Genomic DNA, 22150 nt, shown 5'->3' on the forward strand with positions numbered 1-22150 from the left:
GTTCCAGTCCTGACTTCTTTCAGTGATGAACAGCAATGTGGAAATGTAAGCTGAATAAACCCTTTCCTCCCCAACTTGCTTCTTGGTCATGATGTTTGTGCAGGAATAAAAACCCTGACTAAGACAGTCATCTAGAAAGAGGGAACTTCAATTGAGAAAATACCTCCACCAGACTGGCCTATGAACAAGTCTGTGAGACATTTTCTCCATGAATAACAGCTATGAGAAGGCCCATGTGTGGTGTGTGGTGCTAGCTCCAGGCAGGAGGCTATTCCTTCATAGGCTCTGTTGGGAGTTCCCGCCTCCAGGTTCCTGCCCCGACTTCCCTCTATCATGGTCTGTGACATGGACTTGTTCCTCCCCGAGTTGCTTTTGGGCATGTGTTCATCACAAACTCTGACAAAGAGCAAGTGCTCTTAAAGTCTGAGCCATCTATCCAGCCCCTCTGCCTGTGAATTTTAAAATAATAGTATTTTAAAGCTCATTACATTAGGAATTCTGTAAGAACAATCTGATGTATAAACTTAATTGCCTAATAGCTCTTTGTCATATTCTAATATAACACACATTAATGGAATCCCTGTTGTATATTTAAACAAACAAACAACCACCACCGAAACTAGGGGAGATATTCAGTGAGTAAAGTGGTTGCCAAGCAAGCAATGAGTCTGAGTCTGGTCCCTAGAACTCACCTCAAAAATAAAAGCAAACTGTAGCTGTGCTTCTGATCAGCCAGCCTAGCCCCTGAGCTGCAGGCCAATGAGTGACTGTCTCAAAGAGCAATGGATGGCTGCTGAGGAACCACAGCTGAGGTTGATATTGGGGCTCCTCATACAAGTATACACGTGCATATGAACACCCATTACACACACACACACACACACACACACACAGAGAGAGAGAGAGAGAGAGAGAAGTATCTTTTCCTTTCCAACTCACATCCTTCATTAGTTGGGATGAGGAAGTCAAACCAGTCGTGGAGACTGTGTAGAGGCACTGTACTTACTATCCGAGGACTCACTCCACCTTCTCCTCTAGCTAACTTAGCTCCACCCCCCTCGATGGCTATAGCTATTAGCCCACCATCTTTGCCTCAGCCCCTACCCAGCATCATTCTGGAGGTCGGTATCCCCTTGCACTGCAGGGCATCAAATCTACCCATCTTCCTACGTTCTGAGAGAGAGCCTTCCCTCTCGGCCAGTTTCCTGCCTCCTCAGAGTGATACTGTCCCCTAGCTCCTAGCTGTACTTCCTGCTCTTCTCTGGCTCATTCGTTATCCTGGGCCTGCTTCTACTTGGCTCTTGAAATCTCTTTGGGCTCCTCTGATGATCTCAGCCATCTTGACTCTACTCTTGTCCAGCCTCACACGCTCTCCTGTTCAGGGAACCTGTTTGCTGCTGTGTAACGAGGGGGGCTGGGGGGTGGCACACAGACACACGCCTTTACAAAGGAGAGGCACCTACATTGACAAGGGTGTGAACGATAAGCCAACCCTCACTCACCCAGCAACCCACTCTTTGAAGGTGAAACTTGGCCATGCACCTGAGGAAAACACATGGAACCTTTACCATCGCATGAGCGTGTGCACACGAGTATGCATGTGACATTGGAGAACAGAGGACATCTTTTTAGTGTGGTTGATTATCTATCCGTTGTCTATGAAGAACCTAGAGCTCACCAGGCTAGGCCGACTGGCTACAAGCCCAAAGGGTCCATCTGTTTTCACTCCCTCTACTCCGGAGCTGTGAGTGAAAGCCACTGTGACCAGTGTTCTTGGTGGTCTCTGGGAGTTGAACTCAGGTTGCCAAGCTTTTAAAGCAAGCGCTTTACTAACTGAGCCATCTCCCCAGTCCACTACCTTTTATTTAAATAGACAGATCACACACACCCAGTGGGTCTCACTACCGAATGCTTACGGTAACAGGAAGATCGGTGCCCTGAGCCTGTAGGCCTCAGGTCTCCACAAGTAACCCAGAAGTGGCTAAGAGAATGAGTAAATGTACACTCAGGAGCGAGGGACAGAGATGCAATTTCTGCTCCAGTCTGTGGGGAATACCATAATGAAAGCCCCACTCTCGACGAGCAGCCAAACCCCCAAACCAAGCTTCTAATTCTCTGTGAATCTATAAAAATCTCCGAAGCACCTCCTTTAATTGAGTTGCCAAATTATTTAGTGCTAATATCGCATGGTAGATGGTGTGGACTCATTAAGAGCAAATAAGGTCCAGCAGGCAGAACGGGGCTTGGGGATTAGGAAACATTCGCCGGGAGAGGAAGATAACCGAGTCACCCTGTGTTCGAGAGGCCTAGCTAATTGAATTGGGATAATGAAAGCCAAGTCACCAGGGGCATCTTCATGGAACAGAAGTCGCTAAGAGAGCGGCCTCCTTGTCATCCTTCATCCCTTTAGGCTCAGGAAGTTAAACGGAAGACGATGAGGCTTACCTGCTGCTATACAACCCGTCACCCAGGACCAGAGTGAATGGAAGTCATCGTGGAAACCTAGTTAGCTCCTCAAACTGCACCCATTTTCTAGCTGAGCTCAACTAGGAGGGCTCTAATTATGCCTTGCCTGGTAATAAGGTAAAAGTGAGCAAGACTCACTGGTGGGGTGTGAGTGAGAGCAGGTGCCGGGGAAACGAAGGGATGCCTTAGCTACTCAAGGAGGTGAACACGCTCTTTTGTTAGCATCTGTCCATCTGTCTGTCTGTCTGTCTGTCTGTCTGTCTATCTATCTACCCATCTATCCATCCATCCATGTTTGTGCTCACTTGCGCCACTGTGCAGGTCAAAAGCAGAGGATAATTTTAAGGCTTGTTCTTGCTTTCCATCATGCGGGTCTGGGAATCGAACTCATGTACTTGGGGTTGGCAGCAAATACCTGCCAAGTCATCTCACCCTCTTGTTTTTTGTAAGTTCTTATTGTTATATGTACACCTACACATTAATATACATTACAAGTGCAACCTGCTGAGGCCATCCAGTATTGCTTGCATGTATATTTTCAGGATTGCTTACCTAGTATTGGATAACCAATCAGGGGCCTCAACCTAGACTGATTCTCCCTCTCTCAGGAATTCACTGACTGCGTAAAGCTCTTCATGGGGGGAGGGGCTCTGAGACTGCCCCCACCTGTGCTGGCATATCAGCTGCTGGAATCATTGCTTAGGTTCACCCCTTCCTTTAAATCACTGAACAGAGCCCTTCACACAGTGCCTCTCTTCCACGGGGTTCAATAAGCCTTTCTCTCTTTCCTCTTCCTCCCTTTCTCTCTCCTTCCCATCTCCCACCCCACCCCCAAGAATTACATCCATCTGTCCATCTATCAATGCATGTAGAGACTGGAGGACAACCTGTAGAAGTTGGCTCTCCCCTTCCATCGTGTAAGCGCTAAAGATCAGGCTCAGGTCATCGGGCCTGGTGGCAAGTACCTACCTTTACCTAACTCGGCCATCTTGCCAGACCCCTCCCTTTTTTTGGAACAAGGTCTCATCTATAGACAGGCATAGTAACTGGCCAGAAAGTGGTCTAGTATATTCTAGCCTCCCAAAGGACTGATGTGATGAAGAGTGATGGTTCAATGTGGTCAATTACTATACGCATGGCCAGTGAGCGCTCAGTACCTTCAGCTTCTTGTGGGGTAAAAAATGACCACTTCTCCAAATTAATAATATGAAAAAGTATCTTTTTAAGTATCTTTAAAAACCTTTCTAATGTATGTGTATTTGTGTCTGAGTGGGTGTATATGGGTGTGCCCATGCAGGGGCGTCCTTGGAAACTGCAAGGGTGCAGCTGAGGTTACAAATAGTTGTAAGCTGCCTAATATGGGTACTGGGAACTAAACTTGGGTCCTCCACAGGAGCAGTCAATAGTCTTAACTGCTGAGCCATCTCTCTAGCACCTTAATTTTATGTTAAAAACAAACAAGCACAAAAATCAAAACTACCTGGAGTGATAAGATAGCTTGGCTAGGAAAGACATCCATCACCAAGTCTGAGTACCTAAGTTTGTTCCCTGAGACGCACAGTTGTCCTCTGATACACATACGCATGCTTGCTTATATATATATGATATCGCACACACAAAGACACACACAAAGCAATGAATAATGAATACAGAAATAAAATGTAAAACAGAAACAAAAAACTCCCAAACCTTAAAACATTCCCTGTTGGCTCTTCTTGGGTTTCAGTTTTGTCTAGTCTGTACTATAGGAGTTCTACATAGATTTCAAAAAGCTTTTATTTTATGAGCCAATCCAGTTTTTACACCCTTTCCATTCCAAACTCAACAAAAAGGCAAACAACACTCGGGGATCAGTGTTGATGGCTTTCCTTCTTGCAGAGGGCCTGAGTGTGCTTCCTACCACCCATATCGGGCAGCTCACCAGTGCCTGCAATTCCAGCTTCAGCCAAACTGACACTCTCCTTTTGTCCTATGCAGACTTGCACATAAATAAATACTAATAAATTTTTTTAAAAAAGAACAAAAGAAGATGGACTAGCCTTTGATACTTCCTGCCTGCCATCCTTGGCTACAAACTGAGTCCCTCATGAGTGAGCCCGGCCCCGCCCAGCTGTGCACAGGAAGAGTCACACACCCACCTTGACTTTTTGTTGATGGTGATAAATCTGCCAGGCGATATGCACATGCATGGCGCACCACTTTCCTGGTTTCTGGAATAAGAAAGAATCGCATGGTCAGACGGAGGATACACCAGAAAGCCCACCTTTCCTTGGCCCCCAAGCTCCCTGCAGCTCTGCACTATGGAGACTTCCCTTTCATGAAAACGGGAGAGCTCTGTGCCAACCAAATGCTTCCAGAAGCAGCTCTTCCAAGTTAAGGCATGAGGGAGTCAGAACCCGCATCCCCCTGTCCCATGTGGGTCTGAGACAACAGCTCCTTTACAAAGCAGTCCTCTGCCAAGGACAATATGGCAAAGACCCGACTCTCTCTTTGTGCAGCCTGTCTTCTCCGGTGCCAGCAGGCAGGCCTACCTAACAAATGCTGTCAAGCTAACAGGCACATCAGCTGTCCAGAAAAGCTAATTAGGGAATGTCTGTGGATCGAATCAAAACAAGAAGAGGGGCCTTCGAAGTGCTACATAGAGATGTGTCACATTCTTACTGCAGTCTGGCAACCTTGCGTGTTGCACTGAGAGCCACGAACTAGTGAGCGTGTGTGCGTGCATGCGTGCGTGTGTCCTTATTCTCTTGTAGTTAAAAGAAGAGAAAAGGCAGAAATGAGTAGCTGAGGAGGAAAAGGAAGAACGGATTTCTTCCTTCCTGCAGGGATCAAGTCTCTCTTCCGCCTTCTGAAGAGCAAGTGTCAATCTGTGTGGTGTCACAGAGGACGGGGCTAACTCTCAGAGCTTCCTTTCTGCTCAGCATCTCCATGTGCTTGCCCCACAAAGTCCTGCCCCACTCTGCAGCAGCTAACACCAGCTTCTGTAGCAAGAGGCTGCCTCTGACTTAGACCCAAGTCTGACACTGGGGATGCTCTCATGTAATGGAATGATGGGTTGCTTAGAGTCACCAATAACACAGCCGTTGGTTTCAGGCCAGGGAAGAGGGGGGTGGTAATGGCTAATACTGCATGGGGTTTAGCAGGACCCTGAATCACCCAAGAGACAAGAGGCCAGGCGAACCCACGAGAGATTATGTAGATGAAGTCAGCCTCTGGACAAGCTTATGAAGGATTAGTCGATTCGGCTAACTGTGGCGGGAGGACCCACTCTAAATAAGGACAGGGCTATTCACTGGATGGGGTCTTATAATGAATGGAAAGCAGAGAGCAAGCTTGAGTCCCAGAGTCCATCTCTCTCTGCTTCTTACCCACTGCCTCAAGTTCCTGCCACCTACATTTTCCTGCCAGGATGTACCACAACCTTGAACTGTGAGTTAAAACACACCCATCCTTAAGCTCGTCAGGTACTGTTATAGCAAAGAAAAACATACCTAAGACAGGGATTATGTAACAGTCAATAGCAGGAACTGGAGCATTCGACTCTTGTCATCTGCTTCTAAGTCAGGAAGTACCAAGAGGTCACCTCCTGGCCAGACTCTGGACCTCGGAAATATTCTACCCATGTTTCTAGGATCCTTCCCATACTTTCCTGGGAGGCAGCTTGGATGAGGAAGGTATATATCACTTAGCATTGAGTGCTCTGGGCAAAATAAACTATCTCAAGAGAGACTAACTATAGCCAGCCTATGGCTTGTTCTTTCCCTTGCCCATTATCCCAGCAGAGCAGGGGGAAGGTGGATGAGTCAGGTGGCTCTCAAGTTCAAAGCCAGTCAGAGGAAGAACAAGACCTTGTCTCACAACAACCTAACCTAGTCTGTCTATTACATTTATATATATATATATACATATGTATATATGTATATATGTATATATGTATATATATATATATATATATATATATATATATAAATTATATTTGTGTGTGTGTGTGCCTGCCTGTGTATGGGTATGTGTGTGCAGTACCTACAAAGGCCAGAAGATGGCGTTGGATCCCTTGAAGCTGGACTTACAGAAGGTAATTACCCACCCAATATGGGCACTGGGAACCTAACTTGGATCTTAGGCTAGAACAGCAAGTGCACATAACTTGAGAGCTATCTCTTTAGCCCCTTATCAGTTGTATTAATGAAAAACCCAGTGGCCCGGCTCCCTCCTGCACTCAAAAGGAAAAAGGAAAAACAAAAAACAAAAAACCAAAACGAAAGGCCGTTTCCCATCTCCCTGCCTGCAAACCCAGGCAGTGTTAGCTGCTACCACTGACATCCACTCTGGCATCTCTCCAGCTCAGTCCCTGCTACTGACTTGCGTTTTTAACCCGCAGAGAGTCAGAGGTTGCACAAACAGTTCTAGAAGGAGCTCTTCTTACCCTTAGCATAGGTCTGAAAGGATCTGTCAACTGTGAAGAGAAAATGACAACTCGGTTACATGCCTGTCACTCAAACAATTGCCCTAATTAACAAATTTGTAGTGCTTCATTAGGAGGGGAAATTAAAATGTTAGAATTTTACTTTTAAATGAAGCCCTTTTAGAGAATAATTAACCCATTTTCACACCATCAAAAGTACCAAGCGTCCCCTCCCCCACCTCAGGAGCCCCAGAACATGCAGTGACAAGCGCCCCATACAAGTTTTACCAGCAGAGATGTGCCCTATGCCAGCAGGACTTGCATGTAACCTATACCATGGGGGTCCCCATTTTGACTGGCTCTGCCACAGGCCACTCTGTGAGGCTTAGGGAAAGCAGTCCTCAGACCACAAAATGATGGGTGACATGGAGGGGACATCTGGGAATGTCTGTCTGTCCAGACCCTGCAGACCCAAGCTGTCTTTATAACATCCTAGCTTCAATGAGTAGGTGGCACACAAGGGCTTAACCTCTTGCAAAAACAAAAAACAAAAAAGTCCTCACTAGAATAAAAATGGCTCAGAGGATAGCTTTATAAAGGACAGTCCACAGATGAGTGCCTCTCTACTATACAGCTTTGCCTTCTGTTTTAAAGGCAGGCATAGCATCAGTTATGAATAAATAACATAACTGGGACATAATGGATATTTTATTTAGTGCTAGAGCATGCTCCATCTGTAAGAGCAGAGTGGTCCAGTAACTTCCTGACCTCAAACAAGATGGTAAGAGGGTGTGTGTGTGTGTGTGTGTGTGTCCTGCATGCGTATACACATACACACACACCTAACTTTTAGGAAGAAAGTGTTGAGCACTTTTTCATTCAGGGGATTCTGTAGTGACTTCATTTTGTGCCAGAGGGGATGTAAGCAGCTGGAGACTGGACCAGTCGGATGTCAGATGGAAGGTAGACATGCCAGTGGATTTCAATTTCTGGGCTCAAAAAAAAGGGTCTGTTTTGTTTCTTTATCCTAGCCACGTCATTCATGCAATCTGCGACTTCTAACATAACTGGATCAGGCGTTTCCTGACATAACCAGCCAAGGTAGGAGCACCCGGTGGGCCATCCTTTGTGAATGACCTTGGTATTACCTATAACCGAGCCTGACTTTGCACGTACCCTTGGGTCCTTCTGGAGCAGAGTATGTGGGACTGTTCCAGGCCGGGCAGCCACGTCGATAGGGTTGGATGTCTACAAATGAATTAGACCACAGCTCAGGATGTACAGAAAAGCAGGCTTTATCCTTCTTACAGAGTAGCAGAAATGAAGCATTATCTACCTTATCTTGTTCTGGATTACAACTTTTCAAATTTTTATCTCTGTGTATGTGTATGTTATATGTTTATGTACATATTGCTGGTGCACATGCATGCATGCTAGAGCCAGAGACTCACATATGCTGTCTTCCTCAATTGCTTTCCACCCTAGTTTTTTGAGGCAGGGTCTCTCTGAACATGGAGCCCTGGCTAACTAAGCCCACAGTCCCAGGGATCCTTTCTTCTCTGTCTCCATAGAGCTGGGGCATATAAGGATACCACTGGACTAGGGGTGGGGATGTGAGAAAGAGCTGGGATGGAAGGCCCAAGAACAAACTACACAACAAGAACTCCTCATCCTTATAGGTGTTTGTGGGATGGAGTGTCTGAGCTGCAGGCGTAAGGCTTGTGTATGAGTTTAGCCCATTAATGAAGGTACTAGATAGGACCTGAGGCTCTAGTTCGAGGCTGGAGAGGTGGCTCAGCAGTTAAGAGTGCTTGCTGCTCTTGTAGGAGAGCTGGGTTCAATCCCCAGCACCCACATTCCCACATTCGAAGCCTCACAACTGCCTAGTACTCCAGAGGGATCTGATGCCTTAAGGTTCCTTGGGCACTTCATTTACACACACACACACACACACACACACACACACACACACACACACACACACACAAATTTAAAGGAAAAAAATTAATCTTAAAAAAGTGCTAGAATTTAGAATACTAATCCTACTGTCTCACCCCACCAAGGGGTGTGCTAGGAGCTCGGCAGCTCAGGCAAGGTGCTTGGTAAGAAGTAAGATGCAGGATGCTCACTTTAGGATCTAAGAAGCTACACAGGCAACTTTTGCCCTCAACCCCTCTTCCCTGTTGACCCACACCACTAACTGCCTCTGGTTTTCTTTTATTATTCTTCCCCTGCTTTCCCACCAAACACTGGAAGAACCGCTTAAGTCCACGATTATAATGTCCATGTGAGTTGCATCTTTCTGGAAGGTTGGCAGGGTTGTTTGGACACTAAGATACCTAGATATCCTAACTGGTAGGCAATGATGAGAAATTATATCCAGCAATCACTCATCAGTGATGGACGAAATGGGATAAGAGAACTTAATTTAGGCAAGACATAAGATTTCCTACTAAATTCTGCTGCGGTTCTGCCAAACCCTATCACCGTACTTAAATATCACTGATAATATTGACTGGCATGGCTAGATGTTTGTCTTCTGAATCAACAGCAACAAAAAACACTATACTTCAAAGGCAACAGTTATGTCTTGTGAGATTTTTAAAAACAGTAGTTTTTCTTGTTTGTTTCTCGTTTCTGGTTGCTTTCTTTTAAGACCTTACTATGTATCCCTGGCTGGCCTGAAATTTGTTGGCTGCATAGACCAGGCTGGCCTTGAACCCAGAGATCTGCTTTCCTTGGACTCTCAGGTACTGGGAGTGAAGGTTTGCACCACTGTGCTCAGCTATAGGAGTGATTTACTTTTTAGAAAATTAGAAATGCATATATTACATATAATACATGTATTTATTTGTCTGTATATTTGTGGGTCTATGTCTGTCTGTATGGGCACGTGTGGAGGTCACAGGGCAACCTGCAAGAGTCAGTTCTCTCCTTCGACCATGGGGCTCACCGGGTCCAGCTCAATTCCCCAGGCTTAATGGCATGTGGCTTTACTTCCTAAACTGCTTTCTCAGCCTCTGGTGGCTTTTGAAACTTACTTACTTTGTGTGTGTGTGTGTGTGTGTGTGTGTGTGTGAGTGAGATTGTGTGCACACACAGATGTTACACATCACAAAGGTAACTTGTAAGAGCCAGGTCTCTCTCCCTTCCACCATGTGGGTTCTGGGGATGGAACTCAAGGGTCGGTGGCTATAGTGCCTTTCCCCACTGAGCCATGGACTAGTCCTTATTTTCTTTAAGAAGCTACAACCTGTAAGGTTCGCTCCCAGTTAAAGTTAACTCACTGGGGAGCCGGGAGAAAAGCTCCAGTTGAGGCACGAAGCTTGCCTACAAGGAGAAGTGTGGAAAGAAGACGAGCGAGCGAGTGAGCGAGCCAGAGAATGGGAGAAAAGCAATCAGCTGCTGTACAACTAACAATTAAGCTGCAGTTGTTAACAGCCTGATTTGCATACATATGAAGAACTCTGCTAATGAACAGCAATCTACATATTCAATCAGGAAGATGGCCTGGAAAGGCTTATTTCAACACCGAGAGACACTTTCTTGCCCAGATGTAGTTTGTGGTGTGATTGGATAATTGCAAGTGAGGGAAATAGTCTAATTTATTAAATGACCTACCAGTCTGCTTGGGGACATGCTAGAGATTTGTCTCAACCTAGTGGGGACAGACCAGGGTCTAAGGGATGACTGAGGACCAAGGAAAGGAGTCTAAAATTCACCACCACTTGCTTTGGCCATTATGAAAGCCCTATGTGCACAACACTGGCATTTAGGCTGCAGTTCCGTGCATGTGAAGGTGATTTCAAAGGCACAGCATCTGACCCCCAATGCCTTTTTAATTTCTCTTCCTGTTTCTGGTTTTTATGGCAGCACACCTTTGAAAACTCAATGTGTTCAATCCAGGAGACTCTGGTCTCAAACTGCTGCTTTAGCTTAAGAATGGGAACAGGAGGTGAGGAGGGGCAGACACCAAACCACACACAGCACAATAGCTCAGCTAATAGTAACAAAAAACAGTATACTTCAAAGGCAACAGTTATGTCTTGTGAGATTTTAAAAAACAGTGGTTTTTCTTGTTTGTTTCTCGTTTCTGGTTGCTTTCTTTTAAGACCTTACTATGTATCCCTGGCTGGCCTGAAATTTGTTGGCTGCATAGACCAGGCTGGCCTTGAACCCAGAGATCTGCTTGCCTCGGACTCTCAGGTACTGGAAGTGAAGGTTAGCCATTGGAAAAGCATACTTCACTTTAAAAATTAGCATTTAAGTAAAATAAGGAATTTAAATACTATTTTCTATTCTTCTGATGTGGTTGTGATTGAACCTAGAGACTTGTGTATGCCAGACAAGTAGTATATGTCTGAGCCACCCCCCCAGCCCCTCCCTGGGGGATTCTAGGCAGGGGCTCTACCACTGAGCCACGCCCCCAGCCTCTCCCTGGGGAATTCTAGGCAGGGGCTCTACCACTGAGCCACGCCCCCAGCCCCTCACTGGGGGAGCCTAAGGAGGTGTTCTACCACTGAGCCACATCTCTGGTTCTACCACAGTAGATCTCTTAAAGGTAAAGTGCTGTCAAATTACTTTGGAATATCGACCTTTATTGATAACAGTGCCTGTTTTAATGTTAATACTATTCTCTAGGTAGAAGTAATTTAATTCTTGCTAAGAATAAAAGAGGAATGAATTTCAAGGGCTAAGGTAGTTCAGTGGCTAAGAGCACTTGTTACTCTTACAGAGGACCTGGGATTGGTTCATAGCACCTACACGGTGACTCACAACCACCTCTAATTCCAGATCTAGGAGATCTGACCTCTCCTCTGGAGTAGCAGCAGGCATGCACACAGAGCACAAACATACATACATACATGTGGGCAAAATGTTCTGGGATGAGAAGAGAGGGAGAGAGCGCACAAATAAAGTAAGCTTTGCCTTGCCACTTGCAGGCACACCATGTGCACAGATGCACAGCTGATGCAGCGAAGAACAGAGCGTAAACAAAAATCTTTCTCAGACTAAAGGAACAGAAAACAACTTCAGTCTGGGAACGTTTATCCCCCTTGACCACTAAAATCAACCAACACCTCAACTTTACACATTTGTCACAATGCACACCTCAAAGGCAAGTAGGCATTTTCTACCAGACATTTAATGTTTAGTAGAATTTCCCCCAAAGAAATACCCTTTTCTTTGGTTGTTTAGCCATTGGTAAGTTGCTCTGCTCACATCAACAACCTTTCACTCTTGTTCCTTGTAACCTTAGTTAAGATCGATGGATTCGGAGGGCGGGAAGGGGGTGGGGAGAGGAGAGAGTACCAGTGGAGTGGGAAGAGGATAAGAAGTAAGTATGTCAAGGTATATTATATATATGATCTGTACGAAAAAGACATAATGAAACCCATTATTGTCCCCCATGCTAATGGGAAAACTTAAAGAAAAACATGGCCTATAATGTATATATTCTGCATAAGATTTGGTTTTATTTTTATTTGTGTGTATGAGTGGTTGTCTGTGTATGTCCTATGCCTGTGAGTGTTCACAGAGACCGAAAGAGGGTGTTGGATCTCCCAGAGCTGGAGTTACAGGAGGTTGTCAGCTGCCTGGTGTGGGTGATGGGAATTGAACTAGGGTCCTCTGCAAAAGCCGAAAGCACTTGTACCACCAGCCAGTCCTCCAGCCCCTCCTTCTGCATATGCTGTGAAGAGTATAGGAAACTTAGCTCAACTGCGTCTCCATGGGTCCCAGTGACTGCAAGTTTCATCTCTGTTTGGATTGAAAACTAAATGGACTAGAAAAGAGAAAGTCTCCTGGTCCCCTTGGGTGTGTGGACTTATCGCTGCAGACGAGCATGTATACAACCCACCGGTGGCATGCCTAGCCTAGCCCTCCACTAAGGTAGGTAGCCATGTCTTCACTCTGAGGTTCTTACCTTCGGCTGGAATGCTCCTTGGAGTGACCCGAAAGGGCCCGTGGGTGGGATCATGGGGGGTATACCCGAGACCGCAGGAGGATAGGAGTGGAAGAGCTGTAGCCAAAGACGGGGAGGGATTTAAAAAAAAAAAAAAAGGTTTTAGTAGGGGGGTCATGTGATATGTCCCAATTCCCATAGAAAGACATCGACATTAGCAAGCCAGCCAATCTCAGTATGATGCTATTAGCCAAGCTATGATGAGATGAACACACAGATGCGCCATGAATGTTTAACGAAAAAAGTTAAAAAGTAGTTCAGAATCAATCGGCCAACAAATGATGTCCCCGATGAGAACATCATTAGAGAGAGAGAGCTTTGCTAATTATTAATCAAGAAATCACATAGAAGCCCTCCATGCATATCGAAAACAGGAGGGGATGCTAAGCACAACAAGACGCCCGGAAAATTACAAGTGAATTGGGACAAAAAAGAAGACCCAGAAAGAGAAGAGGTCTTTACAAGGGCCAGGATTTTGTATTGTTGAGACTTGATGAGTTTTAAATGAATTTAGATGTTTGGTGGTTCAAGGAAAGAGACTATTCACAATCCTTGCTTCATTAGGTTGTTCTAGAAGTGGCATGTCCAGAGGACAATTTAATCCCCTCATCTAAAAATGATGATGGATATTTGTGCCGGGTTAAATGACTCGGTCTGCATTTTAAAGGGGACCGTCAATTTTCATAGACACTCTAAAAGGAATCAGCTAGTGGTGTGGTCTCCCATTACTGATCATTTGAGGCAAAGGAGGTAAGGCAGGAAGTCTGCAATACCAAGTTTCAATTTTAAGCTCCTCCTGTCCCAGACTTCCAGGTACTCAAGGCTCCAGTGTATTTACACACAAAGCAGGAATCCTTCTGGCCACTCTTCATTGTGTAAACTGCTCAGAGAACAGGCTTGTTGGAAGCTATGGGAGGGGAGCTGAGCCACCTAGATGAATCTGACCGCTCAGGCTCAAAGATGTGTCCTAATGAAGAAGTGCAAGTCGTCTGGACTCGACAGCTTACAAAGTACAAACAATAGCGGGGAGTGGGAGAGGGGGGCAAAATAGACAGATATACTGAGCAACCAAGGGCAGCAGAAATGTCTTAGAGCCCTTGAAAAATCTTATTTCTCTGACTCCATGATCAAGCTATCATATGGCATTTAAGCAACCTCCCCAGTCTCACCAATGTCTAGTGAGCTAGAAAAACAAAACAAAACAATACAAAACAATAGCAAGACTCCCTTAACAGTACTCTAAACTAGCTGTTTTCAGTAATGACTAAAATTCACACTCTGCAACCCTATCTTCGGAGTATGTGACGTTTCCTGTTGCTCTCTGTTTCCGTTCTGCTCTCTGCAAACATACCAAGAACTTTTCCACACTAATTGATATTGAACTAAATCCACTTAAACAGCGATTGCCAGCCAAGTACCCTCATTTAAAACTACTTTTAAGTCTAAAATTGTGTTTCAGCTACTTGAGCGCACTGCATCTTAATTTGCCTTATAACGTCCTTAATCCCCAAAAGCAGGGGAGACTACTTCATAGATTAGCCACTATCACTAATATTATGAAATAACTCTCCCCTAGTACGCTGTAGAAAGCGGAGTAATTAAATACATGCTGTATTAAAACACTCTGATTTCTACGACTCTGCCTCCAAGTGGTCCTTTCCTCTCTAATGGTTACAATTAAAAAAGAAAAATGGGAAGCCCATTCCCCTCTCTTCCCTGGGTTGCAGACCTCTTAGAATAGAAATATGGCTCGCTTCTGCCCCTTGTCTAAAAAAGCCATAAAACAGAGTCTTCCCAGACACTCAGGCCTCCAGACTGCTTCTCCACCTTGAGTGGGCTACAAGGTGGAAGGCTCTGACACTTGGTTGGGTCTCAGAAGTCAGCCTGGGCCACCCATTGAGTATAGGACACCTTTTGTTAGCATGATTTCATTAGCTGGTCTCTCACTTATTTCTACTTAATATTTATTGTGTGTTTGGGTGTGTGTATGTGCTTGTCAAGGGATAGCCTGTCTATCTTGGTTTTCTAGAAATTTTATTTATTATTATTACTAGTAGTAGTAGTTGTTGTTGTGTAGGGGGTGTGGATGTCAAGATAAACTAGTTCTCTCTCACTTTTATGTGGGTTCTAGAGATTGAACTCAGTCAGCAGGCTTACATGGCAAACTGTTTTACTCACTAAGCCATCTCCTCAGCCTGTCTGCCTTGTTTTGTGAGACAGGGACAGGCTAGGCTGGCTGGCCAGCGAATCCCGGGAATCCTCCTGTCTCTGCCTCCCCAGTGCTGGGATTAAGAGTATGTAACTTCATGCCTCATGCCAGACTTTCTCACTTGGGTTCTAGGATTTGAACTTAGGTCCCCATGCTTGTAAAAGACCAAGCCATCTCCCTAACCCCTGACCTTTCCTTTAAATCTGCAGAGCACAGAGTAAGGACAGACTGTACTGTGTGTGAGGCAGGCACACTTCGAAGAGGAAACCCACAGATTTATTGAATTCTCCCTGTCATTGCTAAAATGCTTTTGTGCCCTAGATAGAGTTCAGCAGTCCAGGGCGGATCACATGGAGGACTGAGTAACCTATATATTTTTCTACTACTACTAATATTTATATTATTTTTAAATTTTTTTTCTGTGTGTATGAGTGTGTACATTCACATGCCTGAGTGTAGTGCCTTTGGAATCCAGAAGAGGGTGTTGCATCCCCTGGATCTGGTGGTACAGGTAGTTAGGAGCCACCCTGTCTGAGTTCTGGAACTTGAACCCTTGACCTTTACAAGAGCAGCAAGGACTCTTACCCTGTCTGACTGACAGAGTCATGGCTGACCTGGAGTTCTCTACGTAACTGAGGGTGACCTTGACCTCCGGACCGTCTTGTCTCCATCTCCAACCTCTGGGGACACAGGTGTGCAGTACCACACCTGGTTTTATTCTAGACTGAGCATGAAACCAAGGGCTTCATGCATATTAGGAAAACTGTTCTATACCCCAGCCCCCTCTGATCCCAAGAGCTCTTCCTTGGGTCAGTTCTGAAGGCCTGGAGAGAGGAAACGATTCTAACTGATCGCTAGTATGTTCTAGTCTAGATGTCCCAGCTACACTCTTGCATAGTAAGCAGTGAGCGTGTATCTATTTAAAGCTTGAGTGAATTCAGCCTTTCCTGATGCTTTAAGGAGCGTTACAACTGCGGTGTGGAGACAGCGCTGTCTAATGAAGCCATAAAACCTGTACACTCGATCAACAGTTACTAACCTTCCGCGGTTTTGCTATAAAGATACAAATTACCCCGTAAGCACAGAAACTAGAGGAGTTTCAGATCGAAATGATGCAGTATTCACCCCATAATCAAAATATCATAGTCAAATAGTCAGAGCTCTGTATAGAAGCTCTTGTCTCGGGACTCAACAGGGTCAGCAGCAATCTATATCCTGGGATGAGCACTTTGTGTTCAAAGTACACAAAGTGGAACTGCTTCTCAAAGAATAAGTCTATAGTATTCCCCCCCCCCATTTGTTTGCTTTGGTGTTTTTTTTTTGAGGGGGGCCAGGGAGGGAGGGTCTCAGGTAGCCCGAGGTTGGCCTTGAACTCTGGATCCTCCTGCCTCCATTTCCCAAGTGCTGTGCTGACAGGCATGTTCTGCCATGTCTAGCTAAGACCTTTTTTTAAAAAAAATTAACTGACCTTTTTAATTGTCCGATTGGAACAAAGTCTGCATAGAAATCTGCCTATGTGAAAAAGGGTTCTGTATTTAGTCTAGAAAAATCTACTTTTTCAAGAGGCGTGATTCAAAATAAAAGGGATGGTTTATCGATAGGAAAGAATTCAAACTGAATCCCAGAATGCAGACTGAATCCCGGCCTTTCGAATGACTAAAATCTGTGATTTCATATTCTCCTCAGATAATAACGAGTGCCCACCCACTCTTTTTTTGATAGCCATTTCAGATGGTTTCAAAATGTTCCAAAATGGGGCAATGCTAATGCTTTACTATTGGTTTGCTTTGGTAAGACAGGGTCCTACATAGCCCAGGCTGTCTTTGAACTCACTATGTAGCAAGGACTGTCTCAATCCCTGACCCTCCTGCCTTCGTTTCTCCAGCTCGGGGCTGAGAGGCTGGGCCACTGCAGCCGGCTCGTTGATGATGATCTTTTGATTTGAAGGATGATACTGCATCGCCACCCAAAGCGACAATGGCATACAAGCACGCACCCCGAATGGTAAAGGAGCGATGGGGAGACTCTTGCACAGATGACAGGGAAGGCTGCCAGGCGCTTACTCATCTGTGGCAAGAGTACTGGACATGGAAAAGGCGTTACGACAAATGTGTACCACAGCGGTAGGACTCACACTATGCCGGTAGAATGGGTCAACTTTGGTGGGGTATTTGTCAAACTGCAAAGGGATCAAAGCAAAAGCTAGTTACTTGAGCTGCATGTTCCGTTCGCCCCTCCAGAAGAGGTGACCCACCACCAGACAAGCTTCCGTGCCAACCTCATGGGGCACAAAGAAGCAAGTCTGAGCTCCCAACAAGAAGCGCCCAGAATTTAAATGCAAAGTGATAAGTCCACCCAGTGTGCCCCACTCCTTGGGACCCCTTGACGCTACATTTGGGGACTGGCACAAGTCAAACAACCACAGTGGAGCAAACAGGCAGTTATCCAGATAAACCATCCCAGCTGTGCTGGCTAGTTAACTTGACATAAGCTAGAGGCATCTGAGAGGAGGGTATCTCAGCTGAGAAAATGCATCAAGAAGATGGGCTATAGGAGCCTCAGGGCATGTTTTAAATTAGTGAATGATGAGGAATGGCCCAGCCCTTTGTGGGCGGTGCCATTCTGGGGCTGGCAGTCTTAGGTGCTATAAGAAAGCAGGCTGAGCAAACCATGAGGAGCCAGTCAGTAAGCAGCACCCCTCCATGGCCTCTGCATCAGCTCCTGCCTCCATGTTCCTGCCTAATTTGAGTTCCTGCCCAGTTTGAGTTCCTGCCTTGGTTTCCCTCACTGGGCAATGACTATGGATACATAAGCCAAATAAACCCCTTCCCTCCTTAAAATTGATTTGGTCATGGTGTTTCATCAGAACAAAAGGAAACCCCAAGACACCATGCCATTCAATGCAAGAAGCAACTCCCCTCTGCCTCAGTGACATGCTACTGCACAAAATACTGAGTGATTTGGGGTAGATCTTGGAGCCTTGCCTCTCAACAGAAAAAAAGAAAAGTGTATTCTTAAAAAAAAAAAAAAAAAGTATGTGGAGGAGTGGGGTATGTGCACAAGTATTCAGGTACCTATAGAGACCAGAAGAGGGCACTGGATTCCCCCCCCCCCCCCCCCCCCCCGCAGCTAGAGTTATAGGTGGTTGGGAGCTGTATAACCTGGAGGCTGGGGAAGGAACTCCAGTCCTCTTGAAGAGCAGTAATGCTCTTAACCACTGAGTCATCTCTCTAGCCCCAAGTATTCCCTTACATGCTAAAGGTTAGTAGTCACTGCTATGGGCAGGCCTCTCTCTTGGAATATATATGTATATAATTCTACAATAGCACCATTCACTCGTATCTAAACCAAATATCCTAATTCTCCACACATGTGCCAGTCCCCAGACAAGACAAAGTAAAGCTATGTAGCTGCTCAGCTGTATCTCTGTGGGGGCGCATTTGTCCCTGTTGCCTGCTTGCTATCAGACATAACGTAAAGTTAGGGTACTGTGTCACAGAATAACAAGAAATATGCAAGTCCTAGGAAAACAGGAGAAATATGTAACCAAGGAAACGGCAGTACCCAGAGTAGTCAATCACCCAACTGGCCCCTCATGTCTCTCCTCTTCATCCCCAACCTTTCCTAGTATTTCTGTATTGATATTAAACTGTTTTAGATCTGAGGATTTCCCAGCATGCACAAGCAAACATAACAACCCTTTAAGAAGTCAGAGCAAGGCTTCATTTAAGTGTTTTGAAGGCACCCGGAATTAAATCTATCCACAGTGCCAGCAATGGCCATCTAGAAAAATGTCCCAACTCTGGTGCTCTAGGGCCAGAGCTCATTAGCAAAGATGGACAGGACCTACGGGATGCGCCCCAGCATTCACAGAGTGGCCGCTCCCCGTCCCCTCTCCAGGGTCTCCCAGTGCCCATGCCAACCCCCGAGGCAAGCTGCATGCTCTACTTATCCTCACATTTCTGCCTGGGGTACGCACCATGGGAGGTGCTGGCGTCGGCATGATGGCAGTGGGCGGGATGGCGTGGGGGAACGGTGTGAAGGTATGCTGGTGCGTGTGCTGATGGGTGTGCTGGTGCTGATGCTGGTGCTGATGGAACTCGGTCCGCAGGTAGGGTGGAGGGCCCAGGGAGGCCCCTCGGTCGGCACTCTGAGAGGCCAGGAAACGCGTGTTCAGTTCCTGCCTCAGGATATCTTGTTCTGGAAAAGAAGCAAAGGGAGTTAACGGTGGTGACGCCTTTTCTTTCAGAAGAGGACATCCTGGTGGCCGGCATGTCCAGTGTGGATACCACGTACAATGCAGCACAGGAGAGCTATGAACGTGGCCTGACACAGAATCCTTAACTTATTTAACGCATTAGGGGGTTCTTGTTTTGCTTTGCTTTAAACTGTGGAAGAGGCTCATGTACCCCAGAATAACTTCGAACTCCCTATACAGCAGAGAATGACCTTGAACCCCCTGATCCTCTTGTCTCTGCCTCCTGAGCTCTGGACTACATAACTTACACCACAGACATGGTTTTATGTAGTGGTAGGGATGGGACCCAGGGCCTTGTGCATGCCGGGCAAGCGCTCTACCAATGCCCAAGGAATCTCTGTGTGTGTGTGTGTGTGCGCGCGTGTGTGTGTACACGCCAGCATGTATAAAATTTGATTGTGCAGTTCCCCAGTGTGAACTCTGTAGGCGACAGTGTCATGCTATAATGTCATAGAACTGGGCAACATCTATAAGGACCTAGTGTTATGCGATGGATGGAGGATGCAGGGGTAAAGACACAGTACTTGGGACACACAGGGATGGAGCAAGGCCCTGGATCAAAAGGGACAACAGGTAGAACAGACCAAGGCTGGCTCTCAGCCTACAACTTCAATACCTAGTTTCTCAGTCCCAAGTCTAAAAGGCAAGCTCAGCCACTCCCAGACTGGCCTGCATGGTGAGTTCTTAGCCAGTAAAAGACTGTCTCAAAACAACAACAACACACATAAAACCTCACTAAAACCAACAAAACAAGGTGTATGACTGTACCCTAAGGACTAACACCACAGTTGGCATTCTTGTTTCTACTCAGGTAAACACATGTGCACATACACACATACACACACGCACACACACACATTTAAATACTATGGCACACTGAAACATACCAACTATTCACTCTATATCTATTAATACCTCCAGGTTCCCCTGCCTTCTTCAAGGACTGGTATAGCTCTATGTCATGGTGTAACATGGTTAGAACAGATCAACATCAGGGCACAGGTTTGGCTAATACAGCCAGGAGAAAAGAACACTAAAATCCAACACTAGGTCAGTTCATATGTATTTGTGTGTGTGGGTGTGTGGGTGGGTTGGTGGGCATGCGCTTACATCTGCATGTGTGTGAGGAACATATGTGTGGAGGCCAAATGTGTCAACCTCAGGTGTCATTCCTCAGTTGGGGTTTCTTTGAACCATATGTTTCTTTAAACACACATTTATTTCTAATATCTAATTAATTTATTAATTAACTTATTCACTTATTCATTTGTGTGTATACTGTGTGTACATATTACCACATGTGTGGGGGATCACAGGAAAATGTTGGGGAGTGGTTCTCTTCTTCTGCCGTGTGGGCCCTAGTGATAGATTCAGGTGGCCAGCCATTGTGGCAAGTGCCTTTACCTACTGAGCCATCTCAATGGCATCAGCCTGTATTTGAGACAGTCTCTCAATGGCCTGTATGTCACCAAGGTGACTAGATGGGTTGGCCAGAATTCCTTCTCTATGGAGCTCCCCTGCGCTGGGAACACAAATGTACACCACCTTCCCTGTCATTTTTTATGTGAGTTTTAAGGGCTGAACTGAAGGCCTCAGGTTTGCAAGGTGAACCCTATTGTGAGCCTTCCCACCCCCACCCCCACCCCCATCCCCGGCCTCAGCATGTCTGTCTTTAAAATTCTAGGGTGTACTGCTACCTCAACAGAATAGAGAGAGAGCCCTACTTGAGTGGAGAGACGGCTCAGCAGTTAAGAAAGAGCACATATTGCTCTTGTAGAGAACAACAGTTGGATCTAAGCACCATGTCAGAAAGTTCAACCACTTGTAACTCGGGTTCCATGGGATCTGATGCCCTCTTCTGGCCTTTTTTGTTTCCTGCACACATGTGAATGTGACACACATGCACACACACGCGCGCACACACACACACACACACACACACACACACACAAAACCTAAACACAAAAATAAAAATGTAAAGTAATAAAAATAAACATTAATAGAAGGTGGTCCTATTTGACAAAGGAAACCTCTACCCCAAGACACAACCTAAGATCCAAGGGCAAAAAAGACACAGGCCTGAAACTGTTGTCATAGGTTAAATGTGTGTCACAGAGCACACGACATCTAAGTTACACTAAGTGGTGATGTCATTAAAAAAAAAAAATGTGGCTTAAGCCATTCCATTTTCCCAGGGCTTTGCCAGGCAATTTGGAGGCATTAGTATTTACTGTTGCTGAACCCCAGTCACAAAAGACTTGAAAGAGACTCTGAGAACACACCCAAGAGGCATGCAAATCGCTATGTAATGCAGTCTGGTGATGTGGTGACTAGCAAGGGGCACTGGGTGTGTGGGTGTGTACCCATGAGATTGCCTCAACTCACCTGAGTACGTGCTCCCTGCGGGATGCCCTGGCACCTGCAGACTTCCAGACGTCAGCGGCGGGGGAGGAGGCAGAGCAGTGGGAGGGGCGAACATATTGGGGTGATGTGAGTGGGCAGGGGGCTGGAGGGTGGGTGTGAAGCTGTGCAGAGGGCTGTGGTTGGGCAGGGAGAGGGGGAAGGGAGAGGCGGACGGGTGGTGGGAGATGTGAGGAGGGGCGGGCTGGGTTTTTGCCGGGGTACTGCTTCTGCTGCTGCTGTCAGAATAAAAAAGGGAAAGGGGGAAAAGTCAGAGATTCATTTTGCTGCTGTTCAACTCTTCTTTATTACAATAAAGCTGTTAACTCTCTTCTTTCTTACAATAAAAGACATTTTTATTTTATTATTTCATTTTATTTCTTTTTATTTATGTTTGTTTTAGGAGGCAGGGTTTTATATAGCTCAGGCTAGCCTCTGTCTTACAAC

At 45.9% G+C, this 22150-nt stretch overlaps 1 protein-coding gene across 1 annotated transcript in view; it reads right to left on the minus strand.

The window, feature by feature from the left end:
- The window catches only part of Auts2 (autism susceptibility candidate 2), a 1105888-nt gene that overhangs the window by 15902 nt on the left and 1067836 nt on the right, over positions 1-22150 (minus strand). Inside the window, 7 exon segments of the mRNA NM_001363480.1 lie at positions 4605-4676; positions 6893-6922; positions 8048-8119; positions 12798-12893; positions 17180-17224; positions 19025-19245; positions 21689-21939. Of these exon segments, the coding sequence (NP_001350409.1) occupies positions 4605-4676; positions 6893-6922; positions 8048-8119; positions 12798-12893; positions 17180-17224; positions 19025-19245; positions 21689-21939 (787 nt within the window).

The sequence above is a fragment of the Mus musculus genome, chromosome 5 (genome assembly GCF_000001635.26).
Source record: "Mus musculus strain C57BL/6J chromosome 5, GRCm38.p6 C57BL/6J".
Taxonomy (NCBI): domain Eukaryota; kingdom Metazoa; phylum Chordata; class Mammalia; order Rodentia; family Muridae; genus Mus; species Mus musculus.